At 39.5% G+C, this 27574-nt stretch overlaps 1 protein-coding gene across 1 annotated transcript in view; it reads left to right on the top strand.

Annotated features, from left to right (window-relative positions):
* The window catches only part of rnf216 (ring finger protein 216), a 47344-nt gene that overhangs the window by 9265 nt on the left and 10505 nt on the right, over positions 1-27574 (top strand). The window contains exons 8-13 of the mRNA XM_007247806.4: positions 25-139; positions 1705-1841; positions 1938-1988; positions 3306-3443; positions 5717-5865; positions 6472-6550. Of these exons, the coding sequence (XP_007247868.2) occupies positions 25-139; positions 1705-1841; positions 1938-1988; positions 3306-3443; positions 5717-5865; positions 6472-6550 (669 nt within the window). The remainder of the gene's footprint in view (positions 1-24; positions 140-1704; positions 1842-1937; positions 1989-3305; positions 3444-5716; positions 5866-6471; positions 6551-27574) is intronic.

Here is a 27574-nt window from a genome sequence, read left to right as displayed (position 1 = left end):
TGATGATGCTTTGTTGTGTTAAAGGCCTTATTTGAAGCTCTTAAGAAGTGGCAAGAGATCTCCACTGACCCCTCAGGAAAGCGGAAGAAGAGAAAAGAACCAAACGAGCGCTCCTCTATTGAGTTTAAGTTTGAGCATGGTGACTACACATTTCTTTCTCTGGTTTTAATAACTGAAGTTATGTCCAAATGTTTTGCAAAAGCAAAATTGCAATAGTGGAAGAACAAAATGCTGAGTAAATCTTGTTTTTATCCATTACAGTTCTGTGAAGAAACTTTAGATGATGTATGTGACATGATTAAATAAGGCATTTAAACTAAATAATAAGATTTAACCAGAGCAAAATAATGTTCAGTCTATTTTGCTGTCTATTTTCGTGGTTGTAACCAGGTAGGATGTGTGGGCCCACCTAATAAAGCCTGATATGTCTATGCCACCCTGACAGTGCCCACTACTAAAGGATATTAAAGTGTAATATAGATGTTATAGGATCTTGTAGGAGGTATAGGATAGTATAGGACAGGGGTTCTCAACTGATCGCAGCCCAGGACCCACATTTTTTCAGTCATAAAGTTGCAACCCACTTTTATAGAATATAAACCAAACTAATTTATTTTTTTAAAATAATCTTAAAAAAAAGAATTAATACATACATATACATGCAAAGTGAATTTAAGATTATTTTTTTAAAGAAACTAATGAAAAACATGACAACTATTTGTGTATAAAAGTTACTACAGTAAAATTAAATATGAAAACTGCACAAAATAAATAAGGCGACAAAATTAGATATTTCACTAATTTTTTATATGCCTGCATTCAGAGTACATTAGAAAAAAAACTCTCTCGTTTTAGAAAAAGGAATTTATCTTTCATAAGCTGTCAGCGGCCCGCCCAGAACGTGCACGTGATCCACTTTTGGATCCCAACCCACCAGTTGAGAATAGGTGGAATATTTGGTCTAGGATAAAGTAGATAATTAAAGGGACTAGGGGTGGGCAATATGGCCCTAAAATAATAATATATCACAATATTTCATGATATTTTCACGATAACGATACTCTTGAAGATATGACGAATTAGAAAAAATATTATTTTAAGAATGTACTACTGCCAACAAAATGAAAATTAAATGTTATTATTGCATGAGATATGATATGGCACACTCCTAACTGAGATATTAAAAAATACAAGAATTTTATCAGATTTGTAACAGACGTCAATGATCCAGAATGTCCTGATATCAATAATGCATTCAATATATCTACATATTTAATCCAGGATTAAAGTAAAATAAATGATACTGGACATATATAATCTGTCTCTAGTAACTATATAATGGGAAAGGTGAACAGTATAATTTTTCTTTTGCTGAAAACAGCTAAATAGTAGTACCCTGATGTAAAATCATTCACAATATTCAAAAATGTGTCCGATATAATGTATAGGTAGTGTGGGGTCTTAACAGGTCGTTTTGGATTGTATAGTATAGGGTGATATAGGGGGTAGTATAGAGGTGCTTATGACTTGATGTATCATCCATTCTTTAGTAAACTCTTTTCCACCAATTTTTTTTGTGCATTTCATTCAAACTTGGTGGATAGAAAAAAACATCTATCGACCTCTGAGCAAATTATCTTGTGTACACATTCATTACAGTGCGAGAATTCCCTTTGTTGCTGACAGCTAACCTCATGTTCTCAGGTTCTTTTAAACTGGAGAGGAAGATGTACTTTCTGGAGAAAAACCGGAGATGGTGTAGGAGCTCTGATACACCGCTGGAGCCATCTTTAATGAAAGAGCTTCAGTTTTACGAGCAGAAAGCAAAGGAAATGGCAGAGGTACTTTTAGGACTTTTGATTCCTCTTGGCTGTATTTTCCTGTATGCTGTATGATTCAATTATTTGCTGAATGCTCTATTTCATTTCCATTTTCAGCATGAAGATTTCCTTCTGGCTTTGCAAGTAAATGAAGAGCAGTATCAAAAGGTATTACTGAGAATGCAATCCCAAATCATCTGTAGTTAGTGTAATTTATTTAAAAAACACTTAAAAATGATGAGTTTGTTTGATTTTACCAAATTGAAAACCTCTGGAATATAATCAAGAGGAAGATGGATGATCACAAGCAATCAAACCAACCTGAACTGCTTGATTTTTTGCACCAGAAGTGGAATTAAGTTATCTAAAAGCAGTGTGTAAGACTGGTGGAGGAGAACATGCCAAGATGCATGAAAACCGTGATTAAAAAACAGGCTTATTCCACCAAATATTGATTTCTGAACTCTTAAACTTAATGCATATGAACTTGTTTTCTTTGCATTATTTGAGGTCTGAAAGCTCGGCATCCTTTTTATAATCTTCCATTTCTTATTTTCTGCAAATAAGTGCTGTAAATGACTTTAAATTTTATTTGGAATTTATAGAATAAACAACAATTTTTTTTACTCAAACATATACCTATAAATAGCAAAATCAGAATTCTGAAACTGAAGTGGTCTTTTAATTTTTTCCAGAGATGATTTAAATATTATTATATCATTACATAATATTTAATCTGTTGCAATTGCAAATTGTAAGAATATATTTCATAAATTAGCTCAAACTGCTTCTTAAAATAACTTCTGCCTCCATACCTGCGTGCCCCTTCTACTGATTTTTGAAAGGGTGTAGTAATGAGGCTATTAGCAAAGTTGTAGGACAAACTAGCCAGTCAGATTCATGATTTTTACTACAGGGGCGATGCCATGGCTGTCTAATCCCTCTCATTGGTTAATCGTAGATCGGCGTGCATGCTGGCTTTATTTCAATAGTTAGCTAACTAACTATCATTGAATTGTGAAGTGGGGGCAGCAAAAAAACACACATGCAAAATAGTTTATGCAAAGTGGTTCCAAACTGCTTTTGAAGGTAGTTTAAGATGTAATTACAATCTGATTTGCATGGGATAGCATGAGTTTGGGAGCTGGGATGGGATGTAATGAGCTTGGGTGGTGATGTTCTTCTAGCTAAATGCAATTAAATCCTTACAATAATGCTCTGAAATCTGGACAATCCAACAATCTAATCAATCCAACAGAAGCAGGTTAAAGTCTTTTTGTAATGTCCTTAATTATATATAATCAGAACAATGAATGAGCAGGTGTCCCAACACTTTTGTCTAATTGTACATTAGTCTAATGTATGCTGTCTGAAGACTCCCGCTGTATTTCAGTCTGTTGGTGAAGTGAACATTTTGATGAAGTGTTCCAGTAATAGCTGGACATCATTTGAAATGCTCTGGCTCGTTGCTCCTGTGCTTTTCAGGACGGTCAGCTGATCGAGTGCGGCTGCTGCTGTGGGGAGTTTGCCTTTGAGGAGATGACGCAGTGCACTGACGGCCATCTCTTCTGTAAGGAGTGCCTGGTGAAATACGCTCAGGAGGCTGTGTTTGGTTCAGGAAGGGTAAGCTATTTGCAGGGTGGGAGTCAGCAGTCAGTGCTTATCTCAGAAAATGCATTTCTTAAGGTCTTATCTTTTCCTGGGAGCGTAACAGCCGACGGTTATACGTTTATCAGTGAGAGTCTGTGTTTTGGGCTTTGGCACATGCAACGATATTAACAGGAGTTGCCACCTTTCAACAAATGGAAAAAAAAAACAGGTTGAAACTAAAAAATCACTATGGTTTACTGTAGTAAACAACGCAAATGCCAAAAAAGGGCAAAACATTTGCAGTTTTTTTTTTGGTTTCTTCTGAATGCCCCTTGTGTTTGTTCGTGTGGTGATGGTGTTTTCCACATCTGAACCCAAAAAGCCTTTCACTTTCAATCCTGCTCTCAGTTCTTATAAATCGTGGCCTGCTGCCAATATATCAGTCATCTGCACTGTAAGTTTCCATTTCCATTTACGGAATTCGGCCGATTCTCATATCCAGAGAGACATGCATGTGAATCATGTTACACAGGTAGGTGAATGTAGAGTTAGGATTCTTATTGGTGTGGTGTGGTGGGTTTGCCCAGCTGAGGAATTGAACCTTAGTTTCTTATGTAAAAGGAAGTGTTTGTTGCTGATGTTGAGCAAACATAGTGTTGACTTAACCCTTGGCTTACTATCTATCTATTTATTGGAAAATACAAAAAAAAAACTTTGAACAAAGTGTTTGAAGTAAATAATAAATTACACAAAATTAGGGCTGCAACGATTAGTCGATATAATCGTTATAAATGTTGATAATAAAAATTTGTAGACTACAAATGTTGATTATCGAGTAATCATTCATTTGTAGCACTACACAAAGTTCTGAAGACAAATACACAATAGGAGAAGGGTAATATGCTCACTCACTCACTCAGTTTACACTTAACTCGGCAACATCTCCAAAGGTGACCAAACACAACAGATTACATATTTCCCCACTAAACAGCAGCACTGTTGTTCTGGACATTTGAAGGCTTTTTAAATCCCATGTTAATGTGTTTGAAAGGAATAGGGAAAGCTAGGAACAGGAACCGTACCCAGAGCAGGCAGAGATAAAGGGCATGGTAGAAATAACAGGGTTTGTACGGTCATGAAAAACCTGGAAAAGTCAGGGAATTTGAAAATAGCTCATTTCCAGGCCTGGATAAGTATTGGAAAAATAAAAATGCCCATAAAGTTTTGTAAAAGTCATAAGGATTTGGTCTACAAATCTTTGTGTTTCTGTTTATCGATGGAGAAAATCTGTTTTGAGCTACAAATACGTCAGCTCAGAGTTTATTCAGTAATTAATCCCTACACAATGAAGCTCTCAGATTCTGACACACATTTTATTATTTAAAAAAATTATGTTTTAAAAATTGTATGGTCGTATTAATTTGTCTTGAAGGCATGGAAAAGTCATGAAAAAAGTGTATGAACCCTGAAATAAGCGTTGACTAATCTAAAATACATTTATCAGATTAGTCGACTACCCAAATAATCATTTGTTGCAGCTCTAAACAAAATACAGGCATGATCAACAAAAATATTTAAACAAAATACTGTCAATTACAATTAATTAAAAATAGCAGTGGGCTTTGCTGGCTTAAAGCCCACTCTACTGTTATCATGTCATGCAGAAGTGGGACAGTGGTTAAAGCACTGAGTTATTGATCACATGGTAAAGGGGTTAATGCCCTCATCCCCTGATCTGTCACTGCGAGCCTTTAAAGTGAAGAATTTTATTAAGCATACTTTCTGTAACAATAAATGGCTGTTATCAATTAAGAAACCTGATTATCAGTTTAACTTGACCATTGTTTATTTAAAGGTTTCTTTTCACTAAATTCCACTTTACTTTCTAAGTTGTATATTAATGCTTCACATAAAAAATTTCCACAACCTCCATTGTCTGCAGTAGCTAGTAAAAGATAATACTCAGAAAAACGAGTCGATCAGGAAAAGCACTGTGTCTACGTCAACCAGCAGAGCCGACACTGTCTTGTTAGCTAAGGAGCTTACAGCTCTGTTTATACCAGTTAGTTAGCGTTAGCTATCTTCTTTTAGTACCTATAGGTTTAAATAGGATCTCTGGTGGATTCTGTGTTTAACCGAGACCTTAAATATGAACTATAGAAGCTTGGTAGCACAACTCGACAGAACTGCTTGACTCACTTGGCATTCATTCTCATACTAGAGACCACAACTTAACATTTTAAAATTAATTTAAAAAAAAATGATTAAATGAGACTTTTAATAACACTGGCATTTCTGTCTTGCAGTCGCAGCTGAGCTGCATGGATGGGAACTGTACCTGTTCCTTCCCCACCAGCGAGCTGGAGAAAGTCTTACCAGAGAACATCTTGTTTAAATACTACGAGCGGCAGGCAGAGGAGGCTGTGGCTGCCACCTGTGCAGATGAGCTGGTCAGGTATGTCTTTTTACCAAGCTTGGATGCTTTAAATAGCTTTAAAATTAGTAAATAGTGAGTAGGGGTGTGCCATATTTTATCGTACACTATAATATTGCCAACATTTTGAATTTGGTGAACAATATTATACCCTGAAATATCGTGCCATATCACTCACCCCTAAATATCACATCAGGGTACTACTTTTTTGCTGTTTTAGCAAAAGAAAAATTCACACTGTTCTCATTTCCCATTACATATCTACTAGAGACAGATTATATCTGTCCAATATCATTTATTTTACTTTAATCCTGGATATATGGAGGTATTTGGAGGGCATTATTAGTATCATAGCATTCAGGATCATTGACTTCTGTTACAGATCTGATCAAATTCTTGTTCTTGTCTGATCAAATTTCACTTAGGGGTTGCCAATATCATATTGTATGAAATATTCAAATGTATTTTTTTTCATTTTGTTGTTGTAGTTTTTTGTCATTTTAGAGTATCTTTACTGTGAAAATACCTTGAAATATCGTGATGTTGTTTTTTTGGCCATATTGCCAACCCCTAGTGGTGAGTGTAATGAGTATGATTTTTTTTTTTTTGTCTTTTTCCATATTGAAGGTGTCCGTTCTGTAACTTCCCTGCTCTGCTGGACAAGGAGATTTCTCTGTTCAGCTGCCCCAATCCTCGCTGCAGAAAGGTTGGTGTATCTCTTTATTTTTAGCTCATGATTGAGTGGAACACTCCTGAGGTTACATGTTGATGTAGGAGTCTTTGCCAGTGTCTGTAGCAGAGCTCCTCACTGGTCAGTAGGTGGTGCTGCAGGCTGTAATATCGGTCATACACGGGCCTGCAGCTAATGCGCCTCAGGCCTGCATCCACATGATGATGAATAGTGCAGGTGGACACAAGACTAATGGGGTTTCTGCACTGGCTGGGCATCCTCTGCTTGAGTGACCTGGGTCAGACTAGGAACAAAGGCTCAGGCATTCATCATGGCTGCCGTAGGCCTGCAGCACTCGAGACCTCAAAAGCAGCTTAACTGGGGTTGAACAGTTCAGCAGAATCAAAGGGATCAATACTCCAATAAATCAAAACATCATGAGCAGTTAAAAGATAAAGATGGGGCTGAAAGCAGCAGCTCGGATCGGGTGTAGTTGTTGTGTAACTGGAACAAGGCCCTATTGTTTAAGCATTCCCGTATGGAGTGTGTTGTGCAATCTCTTAAGAGCTTGACAGCATTTGATGGATTGTAAGGGAATTGTTTCATCATTCTGTGTGTGTATGTGTGTGTGTGTGTATGTATATATATATATATATATATATATATATATATATATATATATATATATATATATATATATATATATATATATGTGTGTGTGTGTGTGTGTGTAAGCTGTTCTATCTGTGTTCTGTGTGGGGTGGGGGAGGTGCTCAGGAATGTGCCAGGCAGTGCCAGTAAAGCGGTAGCTGTCTCTTCTCCCTTTGCTGGAGTTGCCAGACGGACTGTGTCAAGGACTTTAGCTGCATTAGCAGCCACTTACTCAGCCCGGCATGAGGAGAGAGAGGAGGAATGCAGTTAGAGGGGGTCTGCCCTTCTTTTTTCCCCCACCCTGTACCATTTTTTTGTCTTTGCTCTGTAACCTTCCCTCCCCAGGCTTTGCTATTTGAAATCCTTCACTCATCACACACTGAAGAGACAGAATAAGCGCAATACACTGTGAAACAGTAGAATTTTTTCCTATTCTTCCGAAAATGGCAGAAAGTGCCATTTGAAGCGATTGTATGAATAACTGGAAAGGCTGAATAATGTATACCAACTAATGACTTTTATATATGTCATATCATATTGCACTTGTTTTTGGTCTATCCCAAACTTCACGTAGCTTCAGACTAGCTCAAGAACAGTAAAGAACAGTAGAGAGACCGAGCAGCTACATTCAAGCCTTACATCACTACATGCGCAGCATACAGGCGAGCGGATTCTATATTTGCTAATAAAGTGTAGGTGTTTGCTAAGGTGTTGCTTAGTGGTTGCTAAGATGTTGCTATGGTAATGGTGTTTGTTGACAAGGCATTGCTATTGTAAAGGTGTTGTTTGCCAGTTGGTTACAATACTATAATAAATGAAGTAATCTTAATACTTTTATAGTTATTATAGTATATAAAAATGATGAATTCCACATGCTAAGGTATTGTTGTTAGCAGTGTAGTGATAAGACAGGAGCTGCGTTGTCCTCTTAGCATGAACAAAAACAAGGTCAGTGCTGACCTGGAGCTGTCTGACTCAGTGGAATCATTTACTGTAAAAGTGGGTTTCCTTATGCAGATCCATCGCTTGGCTTTAAGTGGGGGGCTCTTTAGTCCTCTGAGATCTCTGAGGCTGGTTTGAAGTGCTTGTGTAATGTGTCACACATCACAGCTGCTCAGGGTTTGTGCACAACTGGTCGTGTGTGTGTGTATGTGTGTGTGTTATATAAAATATTCATCTGGTGAGAGCAGGACTCCCAGTGGCTGTGTGATGATGTGTCATGGTGCTGGAGAAGAGGATGAAAAAGCCAGTGATTATGGGAATTCCACTGTGGCGTGATTGAGTCTGTGTTAGTGTGACAGCCCTTGAAACCCACTCAAGGACGGACACTCACCACAGGGCCTTTCCCTGTGCCCTCGCTTTATTAACCACCCGCCTGCTGAATGTAGAGAAAGAACTATTTAGAGCTTGTGGTGGAGATCAGTGGTGGAAACACTGGAAGTTTCTGGTTAATCATGGGATTAGACTTCTTGACTGTGAACATTTTTTTAAACTGATTATGTTAAGATAGCTATAGCATGTGCATTGTACATTTGCTAATTTATCTGACCTCAGAACACATTTCCACTGTGTGATGGTTTATCCCATATGCATCAGAGCACAAATAAGTCGACATCACTTCTGGTTAACATAAGGTTTAAGTGTGATTAAGTGATCATTTGTACCATGTTTTTCACACTTTAAATCCTTACATTTTCCTAAAAATCGCCAGTGGGCCTTATAATCCGGTGCACCTTATGTAGGAGTTTTACCAGTCAGGCTGTAAGGAACAGTAAAGCCTCTCTGCTTTACTGCTCTTTATAGCATTATACAGGAGATTCAGTTTCAGTTTAGTTCTCCAGGACTGGAGACGAAGCAGTATTAGCATTACCTGCTAACCGTGCTAGGCACTAGCTCTTTCGCGGTTCAGAGGTGAGTATTATCATCCTGTATCCTGCTGCTAACCCTGGCTAGCACTGCTGCAGCAGCATTAGCATTAGCTGTTAACCGCACTAAGCGCTAGCTCTTTCGCCGTTTAGAGTTGAGTATTACCGGCCTGTAGCCTGCGTTTTTACCTTGTTAAAAACAAGCTAAATGGGCTAGCCTTAGTGGAAATCTGCAAACATAAGCTTACTGTAAATAAACAGAAGTTTAGCTTTACAGACCCTCTGAATTACAAGGAAAACATGGCGACACCCCTGTTCCTTACTAGTGTCACAATGATAATCCTTATAATGCCTTATGAATGAAAATAGACCCTTATTGAGTGCGACTTATAGTGCGAAATTTTAGTGCGTGACAAATTTTGCCAAAATTGTGGTTCTATCAGCTTTGTTGAATGAAAGCCCGGGCTTGTGACTTTGCTTTACTCAGTAAAGTTCCTATAATAATGATCTTTTTGTCAAACTAAGCCCAAACTAAGTCAAATTACCTTTTTTAATTATGTGTTGCAGGCCTGAAATGCAGGCAGTTAGTTCATAATAACAAATTAAATGAAGTTGAGCAGATAAAACGTGAAATATATTGGGTGTATACTGTCTGCAGTGAAATGAAAGTCAAAATAAATGTAAAATACTTTCTTGGTCAATCAGAGCTATTTCTGGATTAAACCTCTACATTTATGAAGTTCTGCATCTGAGCTCCACTTCTGAGACTGCAGCTGTCCACTCCTGCAGCTGTGAATCTCCTCGGCTCTCCCTGTGTGTCCAGTTCAGCCTGCAGTGCTGTCCTTGGGAATCAGCGTCCACTCGCTGCCCTAGTGTAGCTGAGTGGCAGCAGAAGAGCAGTGCGTGAGAGTGTGAGGACAGACTGACTCCGCCCACAAACTGTACAGACTTAAATAAGATCTGCAGGCTCAGGGGTGATCGAGGTCCTCACTAATTGAATAAACGAGGGATTGACAGAGCTGGCTTTGTGTGTGTGTGTGTGTGTGTCAGTATGTGTGAGAAGGGCATTTTGGGATAGACTGGTCAGTAAAGTGGATGAGAGGGGGGAAGAACTCCTATGAAGAGAAAGTGTGTGTGTGATGCAACATATTGCAAGTTACTGCTGTCTTCAAAAGGTTCAAAAGTGCATAGTAAAGCAGCAGCAGTTCTTGCACCAAGACCTTGGAATGTACTGCCCTTCATAGGTTTGCTCTGCATAGATTACTATAGCATTTTTTCTGCCCCAATCTTCTTGTGAACAGTTGGGAAACTGAAGGACCTGAATTTCTTGGCTATTTTTTTTTAGTAACTCGGAAAATAATGGATGTGCCGTCATATATATATATATATAGGAAGTCAGTATGTTTTTGAATTGTCTTATATGAAGTGGAAATATTTAGACTATTTCCCATTTTTGTCTCTGCATCCTACAGTGCCAGGTATAGAATAGAACAGCACTCAACACAAAGTGCTACAGCCTTGGCATACATTTAAAAAGCTCCACCGCGATCAGAGATGGAGTAAAAAACAGGAGTAAATATTGGCAATTAATTTCATTTGAGACAGCTTAGAGCCCAGAAGGACTACAAGACTGATGCCAGGCTCGATAGTTTTCTCCTTAACAGGTAATCGCTGAGCTTCCACTAAGCTAAGCTAACCTTAGCTGGGTAAATTTATGACAACTTCTAGTATGAATGGGGATTTTAGGTAATTTTAACATTCTAATTCTCGCATTGGTACTCAGTGGTCTGCTTGCAGTTTGCTCATCCAGACTAGTGCTGACTAAAACCGTTATGTTACATCTTGATAACCTAAATTGCTATTGATCACAACAAAGGAGCAGACAGGCCACAACTGTTTAACACTTTGGCAGTGTGATGAAAATACAGCTCTGGAAAAAAAAGAGACCACCTAAAAGTAATGAGTTTCCTTAATTTTACCAAAGTAAAAACCTCTGAAATATAATCAAGAGGAAGATGGATGATCATAAACTATCAAATCAAGCTTAACTGCTTGAATATTTGCACCAGGAGTAAAGGCATAAAGTTATCTAAAAGCAGTGTGTAAGACTGGTGGAGGAAAACATGCCAAGATGCATGAAAACTGTGTTTAAAAACAGGGTTATTCCACCAAATATTGATTTCTTAACTCTTAAAACTTTATGAATATGAACTTGTTTTTTTTTTAGATCTGAAAGCTCTGAATTATTTTGTTATTTCTGCAAATAAATGCTCTAAATGACTATATTTCTATTTGGAATTTGGGAGAAATGTTGTCCGTAGTTTTTAGAATAAAACAACAATGTTCATTTTACTAAAACATATACCTAAAAATAGCAAAATCAGAGAAACTGATTCAGAAACTGAAGTGGTCTCTTAATATTTTCCAGAGTTGTATATGCGCTTAATGCTGAATTGAATTAAATCCTCACAGCAATGATCAACATCTTGTAGAAAGTTTTCATAGATAGTAGAGACAGTCACTCCAACAAAAGCAGAATAAATATTACTCGTGTTCTTTATTTTACAGTACAGCTATTTGTCCACTGGATGGCAGTATTGGTCTTTGCTGGTTGTTATCGTGCCTCGCCCAGCTGCACAGCTGCTGCTAATTACACGCCTCCTTCCCTTAGCCACCCCCACGAACCGCCCCGCCCCTCGCCCCCTGCAGAACATCACAGCCAGAGGAGGGAGAGAGCAACAGCAAGCGCGGGAAACTACACCCAATAGACCAACCCTCCAGAAAGCTCTATGCTTAGCTCTCTGCTCAACTCTCCCTCTGTAGATCCAGTGCTTTCAGCCCAGGCCTCCATTTTGATGCTCCTCTTGCTTTTCTGTTTCTTCCTCATGTGTCTGTCACACGACAGGGCGAGGGGAAATGGAGAGGGCAGGGTGGTGTGAGATCTGTCATGTGACTGGACTTTCTCTTCCTCTTCCCTGCCTGTTTTCCTGCTGCTGCTGTGGTGGTGATGGTGGTGGTGTCAGCGTTTAGCAGCAATTCGTTGAAAAAGCAAGTGTACACAAATTCCTCTCACCCCAAATATAGCTGTGTACCGTGCTTTCGCAAACTGCATGACTAAACAGTGTCACACACACACACACACACGCCTTAACTTCTGGTAATTTACAGTTTCTCTAATAGACTTGCATTTGTGCCCTTTTAAAAATAAGCATGGGTAAAAATGGGTATGTGAGCGATTCTGTGGAAGAACCACTTCATATATGTGCTTGTAAGAATTGTTTTTTAGGATTTAGGATTATTGTAACCTGTTAGACCCTGTATGTAAGCCCACACCTCACCACTGCTGTCATATTTAACTGATGTCAACAATTAATCAGCTTCTTAGGCACCATAATTGAACCCTGTGGGACTCACAATATGCTAAACCTAAATGTTAGTGTGTCTTGATTCTTGTTAAGCTTGAGTGGGTAAAGTGTTAGGGGTATAAGGCCCTTTAAACTGAGATTATTCAAGGCACACACCCCAAACGAAGGGCTAAGGATCACTTGGCAAGATGGCGGCACAAGCGACCAAAGAAACTCACAACTTTTCCTCATTTCACTATAAATGCTGCAACAAATAGCAGAGGCTGCATCATTTAATGTAAAAATATAAAATAAAAGCCAATTTCAGATACCCATCACAGAGGAATAAAGTGGACAAAAAATAATTAATTGCTGCACCACCGTTCCCCTTTTTAAAGACATATTATGCCCTAAATTGAATTAAATTGCAGCAGCTAGGTTGCTGAACTTCAGCACTCCACTGCTATAACATTAGCCAGGCAGGGTCGAAAACAGGGGGAGGATTTTACCCCTTAACACTGTTTCAAGAGGAAAGGCTACAACCAAATTAGAAATATGATTGAGCCCAAGTCGTTCAGGGAGCAGTCAGGGTTAAGGGCCTTGCTCAAGAACCCAACAGAGGCAGCGTTGTCCTTTGAGCAAGGCTCTTAACCCTCACTGCTTGTCGGGCACCACGGTGATGTCCTGTCTTGTCATGTCTTGTTGTGTCTCATTCACAATTTGCAGTTTCTGTATTCAAATGAATAACAGAATAATTCTAGTCTAGTTCTTGTCGTGAATCTGGACAAATTCCACATAATGACATTGATAAATCCCAGAACCTTTGTAAGAACTGTGATGCTTAAGACGAAATGTATTCTTAAGGACTGTTGGTGTATGATAGTTGGTGTATGATGCACATAGTTTTAACTGAGATATGTGAGTTCATTGTACCAGTGAACTGATAAGGAACCTTTAGATGAAGTGAAAGTTCTTTAGAAGTTTATTTCTAAATAACTTTTCCTTGCCACTGTTGACACCACAATAATTGGCATCTCTGTGGTGCTTATAAGAGATGTAGACCTGTTTTTGTTCTGTAAGGCTGCTTTGTAAAAAAACACTGTTAATAAAATAGAATTGAATTGAATTAAACTAGAAGTATGAAGAGACACATAGAGATCACCTCTAGGTGATAATGACAGTGCAAAACCAAATCTAACCAGAACATATGTATACAGTGTAACAAAGACATTAATCTTTTTTTTTTTTTTTTTTTAGGTGTGAAACCGCTAAGAGTGTTCTATTTGACATGGTGACTATATGACAGTCCACAGAGTTTTAACAGTTTTGGAAATATGCAAAAAAAAAAAAAAAAAATGTAAAAAGCCAATAATGCATAAAAAAATGCACCCAAATATCGCCCGTGCTATCATTAGCTGAAAAAGTTAGAATATTTCTAAGCCAAAATGTATCAAACCATCTAAATACCTTTAATATAATTGTGTAACTTTTGCAAAATGTTTGAATGGAAACATGGCTATTGGCTAGGTTTACTCTACCTTGATTATCTCCCGCCTGCAACATAAAAATACTGCCTGGTGAAAAATAATTTGGACTTGGAAGAGCAATTTCTTTACTGACCAATTGTTCTAGAACTGTTCTACAGTTATTAACCAGCATTGTAGCTTCAGTATATAGCTTCAGTATATATTGTAGCTTTGCTATATATCCTAGAATTGTAACTTCTTCATAAAAAACATGACAACTTAAAGCTCCACTAGGTAGGATTGAGATTTTGTGCTCGTGGGCTCCCCCTACCGTTGTAGAGTGTAATAAATGTTTCAGGCGAATTTGTTTCTCTTTCTTTTTTCTGGCTTTCACAGACATATTTGGTCTCTTTCCAGCTTCTGCCAGAGTGTCTGTATGTTAGTTTGTAAAGAATGAACCAGTAGTCCTTGTAGAACTGTTAGAACTAACGGTCGGAAAGCAGGTCGCAGTTCTCGCGAGCGTTGGTCGCGGCCGCCTCAGAAAACTTACAGAGTCTGGTTTAAGCTCAGAGGAGAGCACCGCTATTCCTCCTATTACACCTCAATGCAGCGCTGCAGTGAGTTTCAAGCTGTAATTGTATCCTACCTAGTGAGGCTTTAAGTGTTAATGTTTCAACTTTTAGAATGACTGTGTCTGAGGGATTTTTTCTCCCGCTGAAAAATACAAGACTATGCTCTACCCCTCTCTGAATCTCAGAAGCTACGTTTGGTAGCATACCGCTTTGCAAGTTGCAACAAATACCAAGCCACTGAGCCGCGAGCTATTAAAAAGCCTCTCAGGATGTGTTGAGAGATGTCTGCGGCTGCCCTCTGCGCTCAGGTTGAAGAATGCTCCAACATGAAAACCTCTGGAATCCCAAACAATACCCCTAGCAGTGAAAGCCCTGCCCCAACCAGCTTCAGAGGCTTTCCCTCCTCCCCTTTCTCCCAGATAGCGGGTTTATCAGTGGGGAAGTGAACCCCAAGCTCTGCTTCTCTCGTTCCTCTTTCCTCAAACACAGGAGGCGTTATTTTACAGCCCAACTCAAGCCCCGCCCTCCTCAGCCCCCAACCTGGCCACGGCCTTCCCCCGGCTGCTGGCAGATGAAAAAGAGTTATATAACTGACACACTTTCTCCGCCTCAGTTCATCAGAGACCACGCCTCTTTCGGCTGCTGCAGGCCTCTGATTGGCTAGACCCAGATCCCTCAGATTTGAAATGTAGTACAGTTCATATTTGACCCAGTTTTTTTTCTCTCCAGAAGTATGCACATTTCAGAGAAGGCCATTTTTATAAGCGGTGATTGAGTGCAGTGGTGTGGCTTCACTTCAGCTCCATAACTTCACATGCAAACTCACATTTTGCTCATGTGGTTTGTTTCGTGGTGGCTTGCATGAGCATTTTAGACATTTACGCAACATCACAGTGGCCTGCAGTCAAATGAGATGTTGCCTTATAGAGTTAACTACTGTGGTTCTCAGTCAGTCAACTTTAGCATTCCTTCTTACCACAGATGTTCTTGGTTCTGTACTGCTGGGTGTAGATATACCTTATGGTAGGAAAACTTGACTCCATAATAAGCTAGGCAGTCCTCAAGAACGTGTTTGAGATTAAACAGTTTGCATATCAGATATAAATTTAGTAGGATCTACAGTACAGGCCAAATGTTTGGACAAACCTTCTCTTTTTCAATGTGTGTTCTTTATTTTCATGACTATTTACATTGTAGATTCTTACTGAAGGCATCAAAACTATGAATGAACATGTGGAGTTTTATGTACTTGTGTACAAAAAAGGTAAAATAACTAAAAAAAAAAAAATTATATTCTAGTTTCTTCAAAATAGCCACCTTTTGCTCTGATTACTGCTTTTTTGCACACTATTAGCAGCATTCTCTCAATGAGCTTCAAGAGGTGGTCTCCTGAAATGGTTTTCCAACAGTCTTGAAGGAAGGAGTTCCCAGAGGTGTTTTTTATTAGGACTTGTTGCTCCTTTGCCTTCTTCACTCTGTGCTCTAGCTCACCCCAAACCATCTGGATTGGGTTCAGGTCTGGTGGCTCTGGAGACCAGGTCATTTTTTAAGTTTGTTAAGTACATAAAACTCCACATGTGTTCATTCATAGTTTTGATGCCTTCAGTGAGAATCTACAATGTAAATAGTCATACAAAAATTAAGAAAATAAAGGAGAAGGTGTATCCAAACTTTTGGCCTTTACTGTATGTCTATCTGTGAGATCTTCTTCCCCTAAGGATGATGTGTTGAATGACCAGAAGAGGTGGTTGATAATGTGTGTTTTCCAGAATCCTGAAGCTTTGTGCTGTTTGTACTGTAATCTCAATGACATTGAGGGGGCTGTGAGATGTCTGTGACCTTCTGAATGTTCTTGGAGTTCTTAGTAATCACAATATTTGTTCTGCTGGCAGTAACAGAACCTCTCTCAGTGGTTTGTCTTATCATTGTAAGAGATAAAGTGCTCCACAGCTGTCGAACATGATGACAGCCAATGACGTGTGCATACTAGCATGGATAGCAACAGGTTTCTCAAAAGTGAAGCCACCACAGGTTTAGCACTTCTGCTGGCTGGTTGCAATGTGATGTGTAGCTCCGCCCATCCCCATATGTTTCACTGACAAAACAGCCCAGTCCTTTTTCCATCTCATGCTTAAATCTGCAGTATCCGAACAATTCCCAATTTAAAGAGTTATTTTTCTCTGTGCTAATTTTGACACATTTATTTCCCCCCAGAAATCATTTTTTTATATGTAATTCTACTTTATTGTAAGAAGGTTGGATCAGACCATCTATCACATGGTAGGGATGCACGATCATGGACGTGGGGGGAAAAGTGGACCTGACTACCCAGGGCCCGAGTAGGGAGAGGGGCCCATGAAAATCCTTTTTTTATGCACGATATATCGTTTAAGCATCATTATCGCAATGTGCAGGACTATTGTGCATCGCAATAAAAATGCTTAAACCTTATATCGTGCAGCCCTACCATGTGATAGATGGTCTGATCCAACCTTCTTACAGTAAAGTAGAATTACATATAAAAAACGTGTGATGTCACTTTTAAATCAAACACGTCATGTTGCAATGTTTTAATTTTTGACACAAGAAGTAGAAACACAGCGCTGTCTCTGTGTTTGTGTGAGTGAAAGGCTGCTGCTGCCTGAGAAGTGTGAGGGGCAGGGGGAGCGTGAGGGGCAGGGGGGAGTGCGAGGGTAGGGGGGGCAGGAGTAAACACAAGGTAACCGCATGGCCTCCATCCACATGGTTGGGCATGTACTTGTTGTAACTCCCATTACATGGAGTAACTGAGTTGTAGTCAAGCTGTCAGGCAACAACTAGTGGTTCATCATAATATTTTTGGTCATTAGTGTTGTGTGTACTGTTGGTTGCTTTAGCAGATGCTGTACGGAGTTCTTAACAGTTTTTCTTGTCAGTAGTCTGATGTTATAAAGTATTCTGATGTTTGGTTATAAAAAGCTGTCATATTTTTTGTTTAAATCGAACACAAGGTATGCTCTGAAACTCTGCTTTACTTCTGGTTCTTTAGACGGCACTGTAAACTCCATAAAGGAGTTTAGACTTAGAGAAGAGGGCGTGTCTACAAAGTGCTTATCCTAGTTCCTCTATCTGTGGTCTTTATTCCTATAGAATAAAAGAGAAAGAACACAGCATCTATTCGTATATTTAATCACTGACATCAGTAAGCTTAAAAAAAACCTGTATTGTTGCAGGGCTTGTAGATTCCAGCATTTAGGAAAATGAAATTATTGCATCTTTTTTTTGTGTTTATTTATTTTACATTCCTCTCTGCTTTTACATGCTTGCCACTATGAGCTACAGAGGCTCCTTATATGGAAAATATATGTAGCATAGCTTTGACTCTTGGTTGGTAGATGAGTTGAGACATGTTGCGTAATCTGCTGGGAGTTGTGTTGCTTTTCCATTTGCAACACTGAGCCTTAACCATTCATGATCAACGTGAGCTGAGCTTTGCTTTGACACTCCTCGATTTCACAATGAAGCATACCTTTAGTGTGTGCAGCTCTGTAGTTTCTGAGTGTGTGTGTGTATATGTATGTATGTGTGTGTGTATATGTGTGGGTTTGTGTGTACGTCCTGTCTCCCCCAGGCTGCTGCAGGCCAGCACGCTTGTCGAAAGTGGAGCTGACTGCGGAGGCAGCAGCCCCCCAATCAGACGCGCCGCTAAAGTGTTCTTCTGCCTTATAAGGTCTGCTGCTGCTGCTGCTACTTCTGCCTTCTGTGAGCTAGTTGGGGGGAAACAGTGCAGATGAGGAGACTGAAACTGGCTGGACTGTTTTATAACACTAAAAAACAGAGTATTTCTAAAATAACCTGCATATTCTCACACAGCACAGTCAGTTAATTCACTAATTAGTTAGTGAGCTGCTATTTGAAGATCCTGTAGCAGCTAGAGAGCCAGGATGCCTTCACAAATGGGCGTGGCTGAGCTTACTCTAGCTGATGACTGGCCTGCTGGTTTGTATTCTGTCCAAGACACAGTGGACAAGGGCAGAGTCAAGACCAGCTGCCAGGTATTCTCTTGATCCACTCACAGCCCAAATTTTATCAATTTTTCCTCTCTTAAAGATAAAACTCCAGCGTGAAATGAATTTAAGTGTTTTAAACCGTGATAAAAAGTACTTACCTTTGTTGAATAGCCCTCCTCCATTCTCCCGCAGCTTTCTGAGATCCAGTATTTTGTGCAGTTTGCCCAAACATGCTTTTAGAATGAGTGAGGCTATATTTTGCCCCTGCGTTGATCACGAATATTAAAACATTTTGAGCAATGTTTATGTAATTTGTTGTTGGTTCTTAGCATTCTAATTCATTCATTTCCAAGAAATTAATTTTGCAATCTGCTCAAGTATCCTACCTTTTCGTTCATACTCAACAGTTGACTTATTGTGACTTAAATTTAGGATGGCGGTGACTGGAGATTTACCTACGCTATTGGAAGTAAACAGCGGCTTTTAATAAACTTCTTGTGCAGTTTTAAAGTTATAAATGCCTTGTTTTAAATGTCAGAGCTTTGCAGTTTCTCTACCAGTGAAGTGTGGAGCTACTTTTTCCACCTAGATAACGGTAAAAGTGTTTTATCTGTTTTATCTCATTCTAAAAGCCTGTTTGGGCAAAGTGCACAAAATACTGGATTTTGGAAAGCTGCAGGAAAACAGGGAAGGGCTGTTCAACAAAGTATAAGTAATTTTTATCACATTTAAGTTTATTTCACACTGGAGTTTTCCTTTTGAGCCTTGTTCGGTCGGGAAAAGGTTGACCTGAGGAGGTGGGCGGGGCAAATTAATTATTACTAGATATCTTCAGTGAGTTTTTTTTCCCCCCTTCAAAGGCACTATGTATGTCTTTTTTCTAACAAAATGCTTCCACAGCAGTAAAGCCTTTTACTTTCTGCAAAACAATACATAAAATATACTTAGGTTATATATTAATCCCATTTAAATGTAAATGCAAAATGTGGAAATATATTCCATTAAAATACTGTAGAAATGAGTTTTTGCCCTTTTCTTAGGTATAGCGGCACTCGAGGAAGTGTTTAGGCCATGTTCTAGACATCATCTAGTGTTAACATGTGTCCAAAAATATGTCAAATAAATCGGTGGCTTGTAATGTGAATGTAGCCATAATCTGCATGTGTTATGAACATATAGCTGCTAATTTTCTAAGTATTGTTTTATCAGTATAAATGAGATGCAAGGTTGTTTATCACCCTATGTTTTTTTTATAGAGATAACAGCAAAGCATAGATGGGAGTGGCTACTCGATTTAAGTACTTTACGTCAAGCTTTCTTATAACCTGCATGGATTGGTCATATATTTTGCCTACATCCCATATTACGAATACATTACTACAAGTCTCTAGGTAAGACTAATAGGCCTTTAAACAGCACATACTCAGGCATGCTCGCATATTCAACTTTGCACAGGAAGCCGAGCAATCAACACTGAGGCTGGAGCATTGATCTTTACTTACAGGAACATGTAACTGAACCAACAGCAAGAGCTTGTGTGCTTTGAGATAAAGACTTGTGGTTTAAATCCGTTTTTCTTTGCTCTCAGAAGCTGTTTTTGTAGTGCTGGCTACAGCAGTACAGTTAGGCCAAATGACAAATGCAAGTTCTCACTTTTTGAAAAGTTAAACTGGCACAAACACACACAGACACACATACACACACACATGCGCACACACACATCCTGTGCGGTCGAGCCAGTTCCTGTCACTGCTGTGCCCTCGGAGTGCTCGTTTTGTGGTAAATGGCGCCTACTAAATAACATTCATCACTCTAACATTGGTAAAATGTTCTTTTTTTGCCTTCATCCAGGCACCTTTTAGTGTGATTCATGATGTTAAAACCAGCCTGTGGTATTCCTCAGCATGCCTCTGGAACCAATTTTTGGCTTAGTAGTTTTCCATTGCCATTACTCAGCCGTATGACCAGCCAGCCAGCCAGCCAGTCAGCCAGTCAATCAGTCATGTTGGTGGACATGGTTCAGTAGGAGTTTAGACCAGGCCAAACAAATGGATAAAGCTAACGAGGCTAAAGGGCGCCTGCAAGTTGGAAAAATCTGAGCCAGAACTTTAAATCTTCATTGAGTCTTCAGAAGCTCTGGTAGGAGGAGCTTTATTAGGCGTGTTTTAAGGGGAGGGTTTTTGTTTTTGCAGCTTTCCGGGTGGTTCCACCCATTTAAGGCATACTCTAATCAGTCCAGGAAGTCAGCATTCATTCAGAATGGAGGTGTGCTCCTTCACCGGGTGATGTCAGAGTGATGTCACAGCTGTATTTTTAGTCACGCTATATAAGTGAAGGTGCAGGCATGTTCACGCTCGCAGTCTGATACTCAGCTGGGCCTCTGTGTGGTAATCACTTCCTTTAAACTGGTTAGCAATGGCTTTAAACTGTTTCTGAGTACACAATGTATAATATATAGAAATAATGTAGTGTCTTGTATTATATTATACACCAGTCTGCAAATTAAACAGTTTTTTTTTAATCTGTGGAACAAAATAATCCAAACTCTGGTGAGCAAGTAGTTTTGGTTGTGTGGGTTATTAGTACTGTACAAGTTTGTGGTAGGAATGGGTTATATGGTAAAAAATATCTAGTATTTCATGACAATGTCAAAAATGCTTCAGAAACAGTAGATTCTTAAAAGGGCTATTCAAATAGTGCAAACAGGACTAAATACACTCTCTGCAACAAATTATGATTTGTTTTGTATTTTTTTTTTCCTTATGGTTAATCTATGAGCTTCATCCACCTCACAATTTTACAGAGACTTCAGAAGTCTTGTAGAATCCATGCCTTAAATTGTCAGATTTTTTGTAGTGGCACAACATTAGACAGGTGGTTTTAATGTTATGGCTGTGTTTTTTAGTATGACACACAGCAGTTCTTGTGCAACGCATGGAAGCAAATGTTTGTTTGTTTTGGAGCTAGTAAGGTGTCTAAGTGTGTGGATCTACCAGAAGAGCTTCAATATGTTGCAAGAAATTTGTGTGAGTTAATATATTGATACAAATCTCTTACAAATCCAGATAAATTTTTAATGTTCTGACCTGTTTTTGCCTTGTCCTTGTTTAAATCAAATTAAATAAAGTCTCTCTAAAGTATTTATTTCATTGTGTAATTAATTCAGTTAAGCTTCACTAATTATTGCTTGCTGTGGGTATGGCTCCTGTTTCTAGCTTTTTTTTATCACTTTATACCAATAGAAACAGCTGATATGTTTTGTAAAGGCTGTTCAAATGTCAAGAACATTGCTCTTTAAATGTGGAAAGTGCTGCTATATGTAATTTGTAAGGAAATATGTAATCTGTAAAGATTGGGCACTTTTGTACACACAAGTCAATGAGAGCGAGCCCATTATACTTTGTGTAGTGCTACAAATGAGCGAATTAGTCGAAATTTAACATTTGGAATGAACAATTTTGTATAATCGACATTGTAATTTTTTTCCCCTTTGTATTTAAAATTTTTATACCATTTTCTCCCCAATTTACATGGAAAATTACCCACCCACTCATTAAGACTCCCCCTATCACTAGTGATGCCCCAACAGCTGATGGCAAGCTACATGAACAGGATTCAAACCAGCAATCTCCTGATTATAGTGGCAGCGCCTTAGTCCGCTGCACCACTGGGAGCCCCACATTGTTAATTACATTGACTAATCATTGCAGCCCTATTGTTATCCATACCCACTATCAGACCTCACTCAAGCTCCTATAATTCACATCACATGGCCTTGAGCCCACTAACCAGTGTTCAGCCTCTCTCACAAGATAACACCCTCAACTTATACAGGTGTGGGCTTTTTCAAGCCACCCCTTAAGGTAGTACCTAATCAGTCCCTACTGTCCAAAGACCTTTGGCTTGTCTGTGTATCTGTCTGTGTCTTTAATACCATCTTCCTCCTTAATTGTGTTGATGGGCATTACGTTTTAGACACAGTGCAGCATTAAACAGTCTCATATTTCATCAAATGAACTTGTGTTTGCCTGTATTAACTTTTGCAAAAGCCGTGAAACGTCAAAACAGAACAGGCTCTGTTTGATAATGTTTGGGAATGTACGCAAACATGGGAATGAAGGTTGTTTTTGAGATTTGCATTTTGTTTAACCCCTTTTACTCTGTACGTTTTCATAACTTTCACATTACTGTCATAAACAACATGAGTTTCATAGGTCTTAGAATGGAACCCTGGGGGACTCCACAAGATACATTACATTACATTACATTTCATTTGGCAGACGCTTTTGTCCAAAGCGACTTACAATAATGAAGTACAAAGTAATAGGAATTTAGATAACCCATTTTTAGATAGGGCTTAAAGGAGGTCGAATGGAAATAAAGGGATAGAGAAGTGAAGGAGGGGAAGAAGGAAATGGGGTTAGAAGTAGTTAGTGTGTTAGAGGTGTTAGGAGAGTAAGTGCTCTTTGAACTGTCTTCAGGAGTCTCAGGAGTCTCTTAAAGATAGCGAGAGATTCTCCTGATCTGGTAGATCTGGTAGATAAGTGAAACCAAACAGTTTTGAGATATTTAAAGCAGTAGTTTCTATATTATAATTCCCAAAAAATATAGAAGTGTTTAAGAAGTGCAGAGTTATGGACTCCTGAACGTCCAGTTGTGCTCCATATAAATGGAAAGTTTTTTTACTTAGGGACACACGAGTTAAAGGGAAATGAGTCAGGGCAGAAGTGCATCAGAATGTGTTGCACAAACAGAGCCAGAGTCATAACCAAACTGCAGAGGCAGCCAAGGTCAAATGCAAATAAATAATTGTGAGTACATGTCATATTTTCCTCTGAAGAAGCTTCAGTCCATGTCTGAGTTGACACAGTTTGGTTTTTATTTTTTTCAGCTTGCTGTCCCTCCCTTGCAGTGCCTTTGACGTCCACTAGGGGGTGATATCTTATCACCTTACCACTCAGCTCAGCTGTCACCACGCTATAACTACCCCTCCCATGTCTGGTCTGGCTCTGTCTGCATGGTCATTGTCTGAGTTAGAGGAGATAAGACACAGAAGACAGAAGCTACAGATACAGTTTTCTACATCATGTTAAATGTTAATGATAAAATTCCTCCATGCGCTGTAGGAGCAGTATACACTTACAGATCAACAGAGTCTCTAAAGCGTGGGTTTATAAGCGCATGTGTTACTATGCTGTAGGTCAATTTCCTGTGCAGGGGTTCAGTTCAAGCCCCCTCGTGTTTGCACTGCGGCTTGCTGACTGCTCCAAGGTTGTCATCTGCCACCAGCATTAAAATTCATTGATGTCTTTAAATATTTACGTTAACAGCATCTAGCCAAGAGGGGCTGTTACCAAGCAACTCCTAGCACAGGGGCGGAAGAACCCTCTGTGGGCAGCGGCCACATGTGCTGGGTGCATGTGCTGGCTGTGTGTCTCCAACTGGGCTAAAGAGTGAAGGAGGTGGGGGTGTCTAGTGTGTGTGTGTGTGTGTGTGACATGGCAGCTGCTCTCACACAAAGTGTGCTCTTCATCTTCATCTCTGGGCTCAGAGCAAACCTAATTGCTAAAGCTAACAGCTAATGTATGTAAAAGTGTGTTGTCGGGCTGTAAGATTTGTTGTATTTTTATCACAGTTTTTCATGAAAACATAAGAAGAGCAGCAATAAAATTGTAAATTGCAGCAAACTCAAGTTGCTTTCTCCACATTCAGCAGCAGGGGGAGCTTTTCACACTAAAAACTGTGTTCATGTGACATGACAAGGCTGGAGATAGAGAGAGGTGAGGCAAAAGTAGCGCGAGTTGAGGCAGGCTGAGGTAAATCAAGGTACATTGAGATGAGGCAAAGTGAGCTACAGAGATGTGAGGGAAAGCACGGGAACACAAGGTGAGGCAGAGTGAGGTAGGCAAGGTACAGTGAGATGAGGCAGAGTGCATTAGAGAGATTTGAGGCAGAGAAAGTTGAGGTAAAGCAAGGTAGCGCAAGGTGAGGCAGAGTGAGGTAAAGGGTGGTAGAACATGGTGAGGTAGAGTGAGAAAGTGAGTGCAAAGTGAGGGATCACGAGTTGAAGCAAAGTGAGGTAAAGCAAGATACAGTGACATGAGGCAGAGTGCGGTAGAGAGATTTGAAGTGAAGCACAGTAGCACATGGTGAAGCAGAGTGAGGTCTAGGGTGGTAAATCATGGTGAGGTATAGTGAGATAAAGTGAATTAGTGCAAAGTGAGGTAGCACGAGGTGAAGCAAAGTGAGGAAGAGCAAGGTACAATGAAATGAGGCAGAGTGAGGTAGAGAGATTTGAGGTAAAGCACAGTAGCACAAGGTGAGGCAGAGTGAGGTAAAGGGTGGTAAAGCATGGTGAGGTAGAGTGAGAAAGTGAGTTAGTGCGAATTGAGGGATCACAAGTTGAAGCAAAGTGAGGTAAAGCAAGGTACAGTGAGATGAGGCAGAGTGCGGTAGAGAGATTTGATGTAGAGCAAGTTGAAGTAAAGCAAGGTAGCACAAGGTGAGAGTGAGGTAAAGGGTGGTAAATCATGGTGAGGTAGAGTGAGATAAAGTGAGTTAGAGCAAAGTGAGGTAGCGTGAGATGAAGCAAAGTGAGGTAAAGCAAGGGACAGTGAATAGAGGCAGAGTGAGCTACAGAGATGGGAGATAAAGCAAGTTGAAGTAAAGCAAGGTAGCAAAAGGTGAGGTAAAGGGTGGTAGATCAAGGTACAGTAAGGTAAAGCAAGGTACAGTGAGTATGAGGCAGAGTGCGGTAGAGAGATTTGAGGTAAAGCACAGTAGCACAAGGTGAGGCAGAGTGAGGTCAAGGGTGGAAAAGCATGGTGAGGTAGAGTGAGTTAGTGCAAAGTGAGGTAGCAAGAGGTGAAGCAAAGTGAGGTAAAGCAAGGGACAGTGAAATGAGGCAGAGTGAGGTAGAGAGATGGGAGTTGAAGCAAGGTAGCGAAAGGTGTAAGGCAGACTGAGGTAAAGGGTGGTAAAGCAAGGTACAGTGAGATATGGCAGAGTAAGGTAGAGAGATGTGAGGTAAAGCAGGTTGAGGTAAAACACAGTAGCACAAGGTAAAGCAGAGTGAGGTAAAGGGTGGTAGAGCATGGTGAGGTAGAGTGAGTTAGTTCAAAGTGGGGTAGTGCAATGTAGAGGGAGGTGAGGTAAAGCAAGAGTGAGTGAGAGTGAGATAGAGGTAGAGAGAGTAAATACACAAACCAAACTACTACTTACTTAACCTGTAAAATACCTAAACTGGGATCTTATTTATTGTGTTGCATGTTGTCATTGCGGTATCTAACAGTTTTATCAGATGTTTGTTCATATTATACACCCCTAGTCTGACAGCATTAATAAGGATATGGATAAAAATGAAGGAAAGTAACGAATGGTTAATGATGGATCAATGGTGATCGATTAATTGAAAGGCTGAATTGATCAGAGCGAGATGTATAAACTGGTGGGTCAACAAAGCTCCCAGCTGCACCCAGACATTCTGCATCCTTCCAAATAATGTGTGAACTGTGGAGGCGTTCGCTGCATGCCGCTTTAACACTGCTTCAGAGCATGGGGGTTTTCACTGAGCGCCGGGGACAGATGTCCTTTGCCGTCAGCTGAAAGGCAAAGCATTGTGGGCAAGCATGACTAAAATGGAGCAGATGAAAATGCTGTTTCTAGGCAACCAGACGGGCAATGCATGCTCCCTGAGGAGGAGCGCAGCTGGAAAGTCGCTTCTTTCTGCAGCAAAAACGCACGCTCCATCCATGTTTTCACCCCTAGCTGTCACAACTATCCGTCCTCAGGCTTTGTTACATTGTTGAAAAAAAAGAAAAAAAAAAAGTTGATGTCCGGTCATTAACCCTTTCAGACACTATGGTCAACAAGTACTGCCCGAACAAAAAAAAAGTCGCCACCCAAAAAAAAGGGTCACACATTCTAATGTTTCATTGGACTGCCTTTAGCTTTGATTGCAGCACACATTCACTGTTTTAGTAAGCTTCTGCAACGTCACAATATTTATTTAAATCCAGTGCTGCAATTATTTTTCAACAAGATTTTGAGTCTGACCAACCACTGCACAAAGCCTTCTCCATCCAGCACATCCCAAAGATTCTCAGTGAGGTTAAGATCTGGACTCTGTGGTTAACAATTCATTGCATGCTCCCTGAACCACTCTTTCACAATACCAGCACTATGAATCCTGGCATTGTCTTATCTTGGAATATGAAAGGAAAAAATCCATTGATGGAATAACCTGGTCTATATGCAGTATATTTAGGTAGTCAGCTGACCTCATTCTTTCAGCACATACTGTTGCTGAACCTAGACCTGCAGACCAACTGCAGCATCAACCCCACATCATTTACTTACAGGTGAAGAAATAAAAGTAGAGGTAGGAGAAAAAATAATTATCCTGTAGATACAGATACAGCGTTTTAATACTTAAGTACAGTAGTGAAGTAATTCTACTTCATTACTATACGTGTCTGCTTAGTGCAGAGTGGTTACTCAGAGAAACCACTTTCATGGTATCTGTAGATCCTTAAAAAGTATTGATTTTTTAAAAGTTCTTAATTTGAATGAAAAGTTCTTGAATTGTTCTCCCAAAGGTATTAAAATCAAAAAGACAATCTAAAATCATAACATCTAATGTGACATTTTTGTAATGTGACTGATTTAACAACAGACTGAACCAACGACTGGAACCAACCGAATTATTTGTAACTCAGGGGTACAAATAATGCTGAGTGACTTTTTTTTCTAGGTATGTTCATTACTTGCTTTTAGATAGTGAAGATTCTACTGTAGGTATGGTAGTTAGATAACCATAATTTTGCATTAAACTCTGTTTTCAGTAAAATGTATGTTTGTGTGTTAATTTATTGTTTATTTTGGTTAAAATATTGTCTACAGAAGTAACAAGCTCACTGTAGTCTGCAATATCTTAATATTGGGTTAAATAAGTTTTAGGCATTTTTCTGTAGTGGAAGAAGTCATCTTAATTTTTTCTCTCTTAGTGGTATGAAAAACCCAAATCTGCTTTAGTGTATTGGTTTGTAATTTGTCCATATCAGTGTATATATGTCATTTTGAAGGGTTAATGAGTGCTAGGGAGGAATGTGTCTCTATAGAAGCATTAGGAAATGTTAGGATATGACACGTGTGTGTGTGTGTTTGCTGTGGTC

Source organism: Astyanax mexicanus, chromosome 3 (assembly GCF_023375975.1).
Source record: "Astyanax mexicanus isolate ESR-SI-001 chromosome 3, AstMex3_surface, whole genome shotgun sequence".
Classification (NCBI taxonomy): Eukaryota; Metazoa; Chordata; class Actinopteri; order Characiformes; family Acestrorhamphidae; genus Astyanax; species Astyanax mexicanus.
The sequence above is the reverse complement of the archived record's forward strand: the minus strand, read 5'-3'. Positions and strand labels throughout refer to the sequence as shown.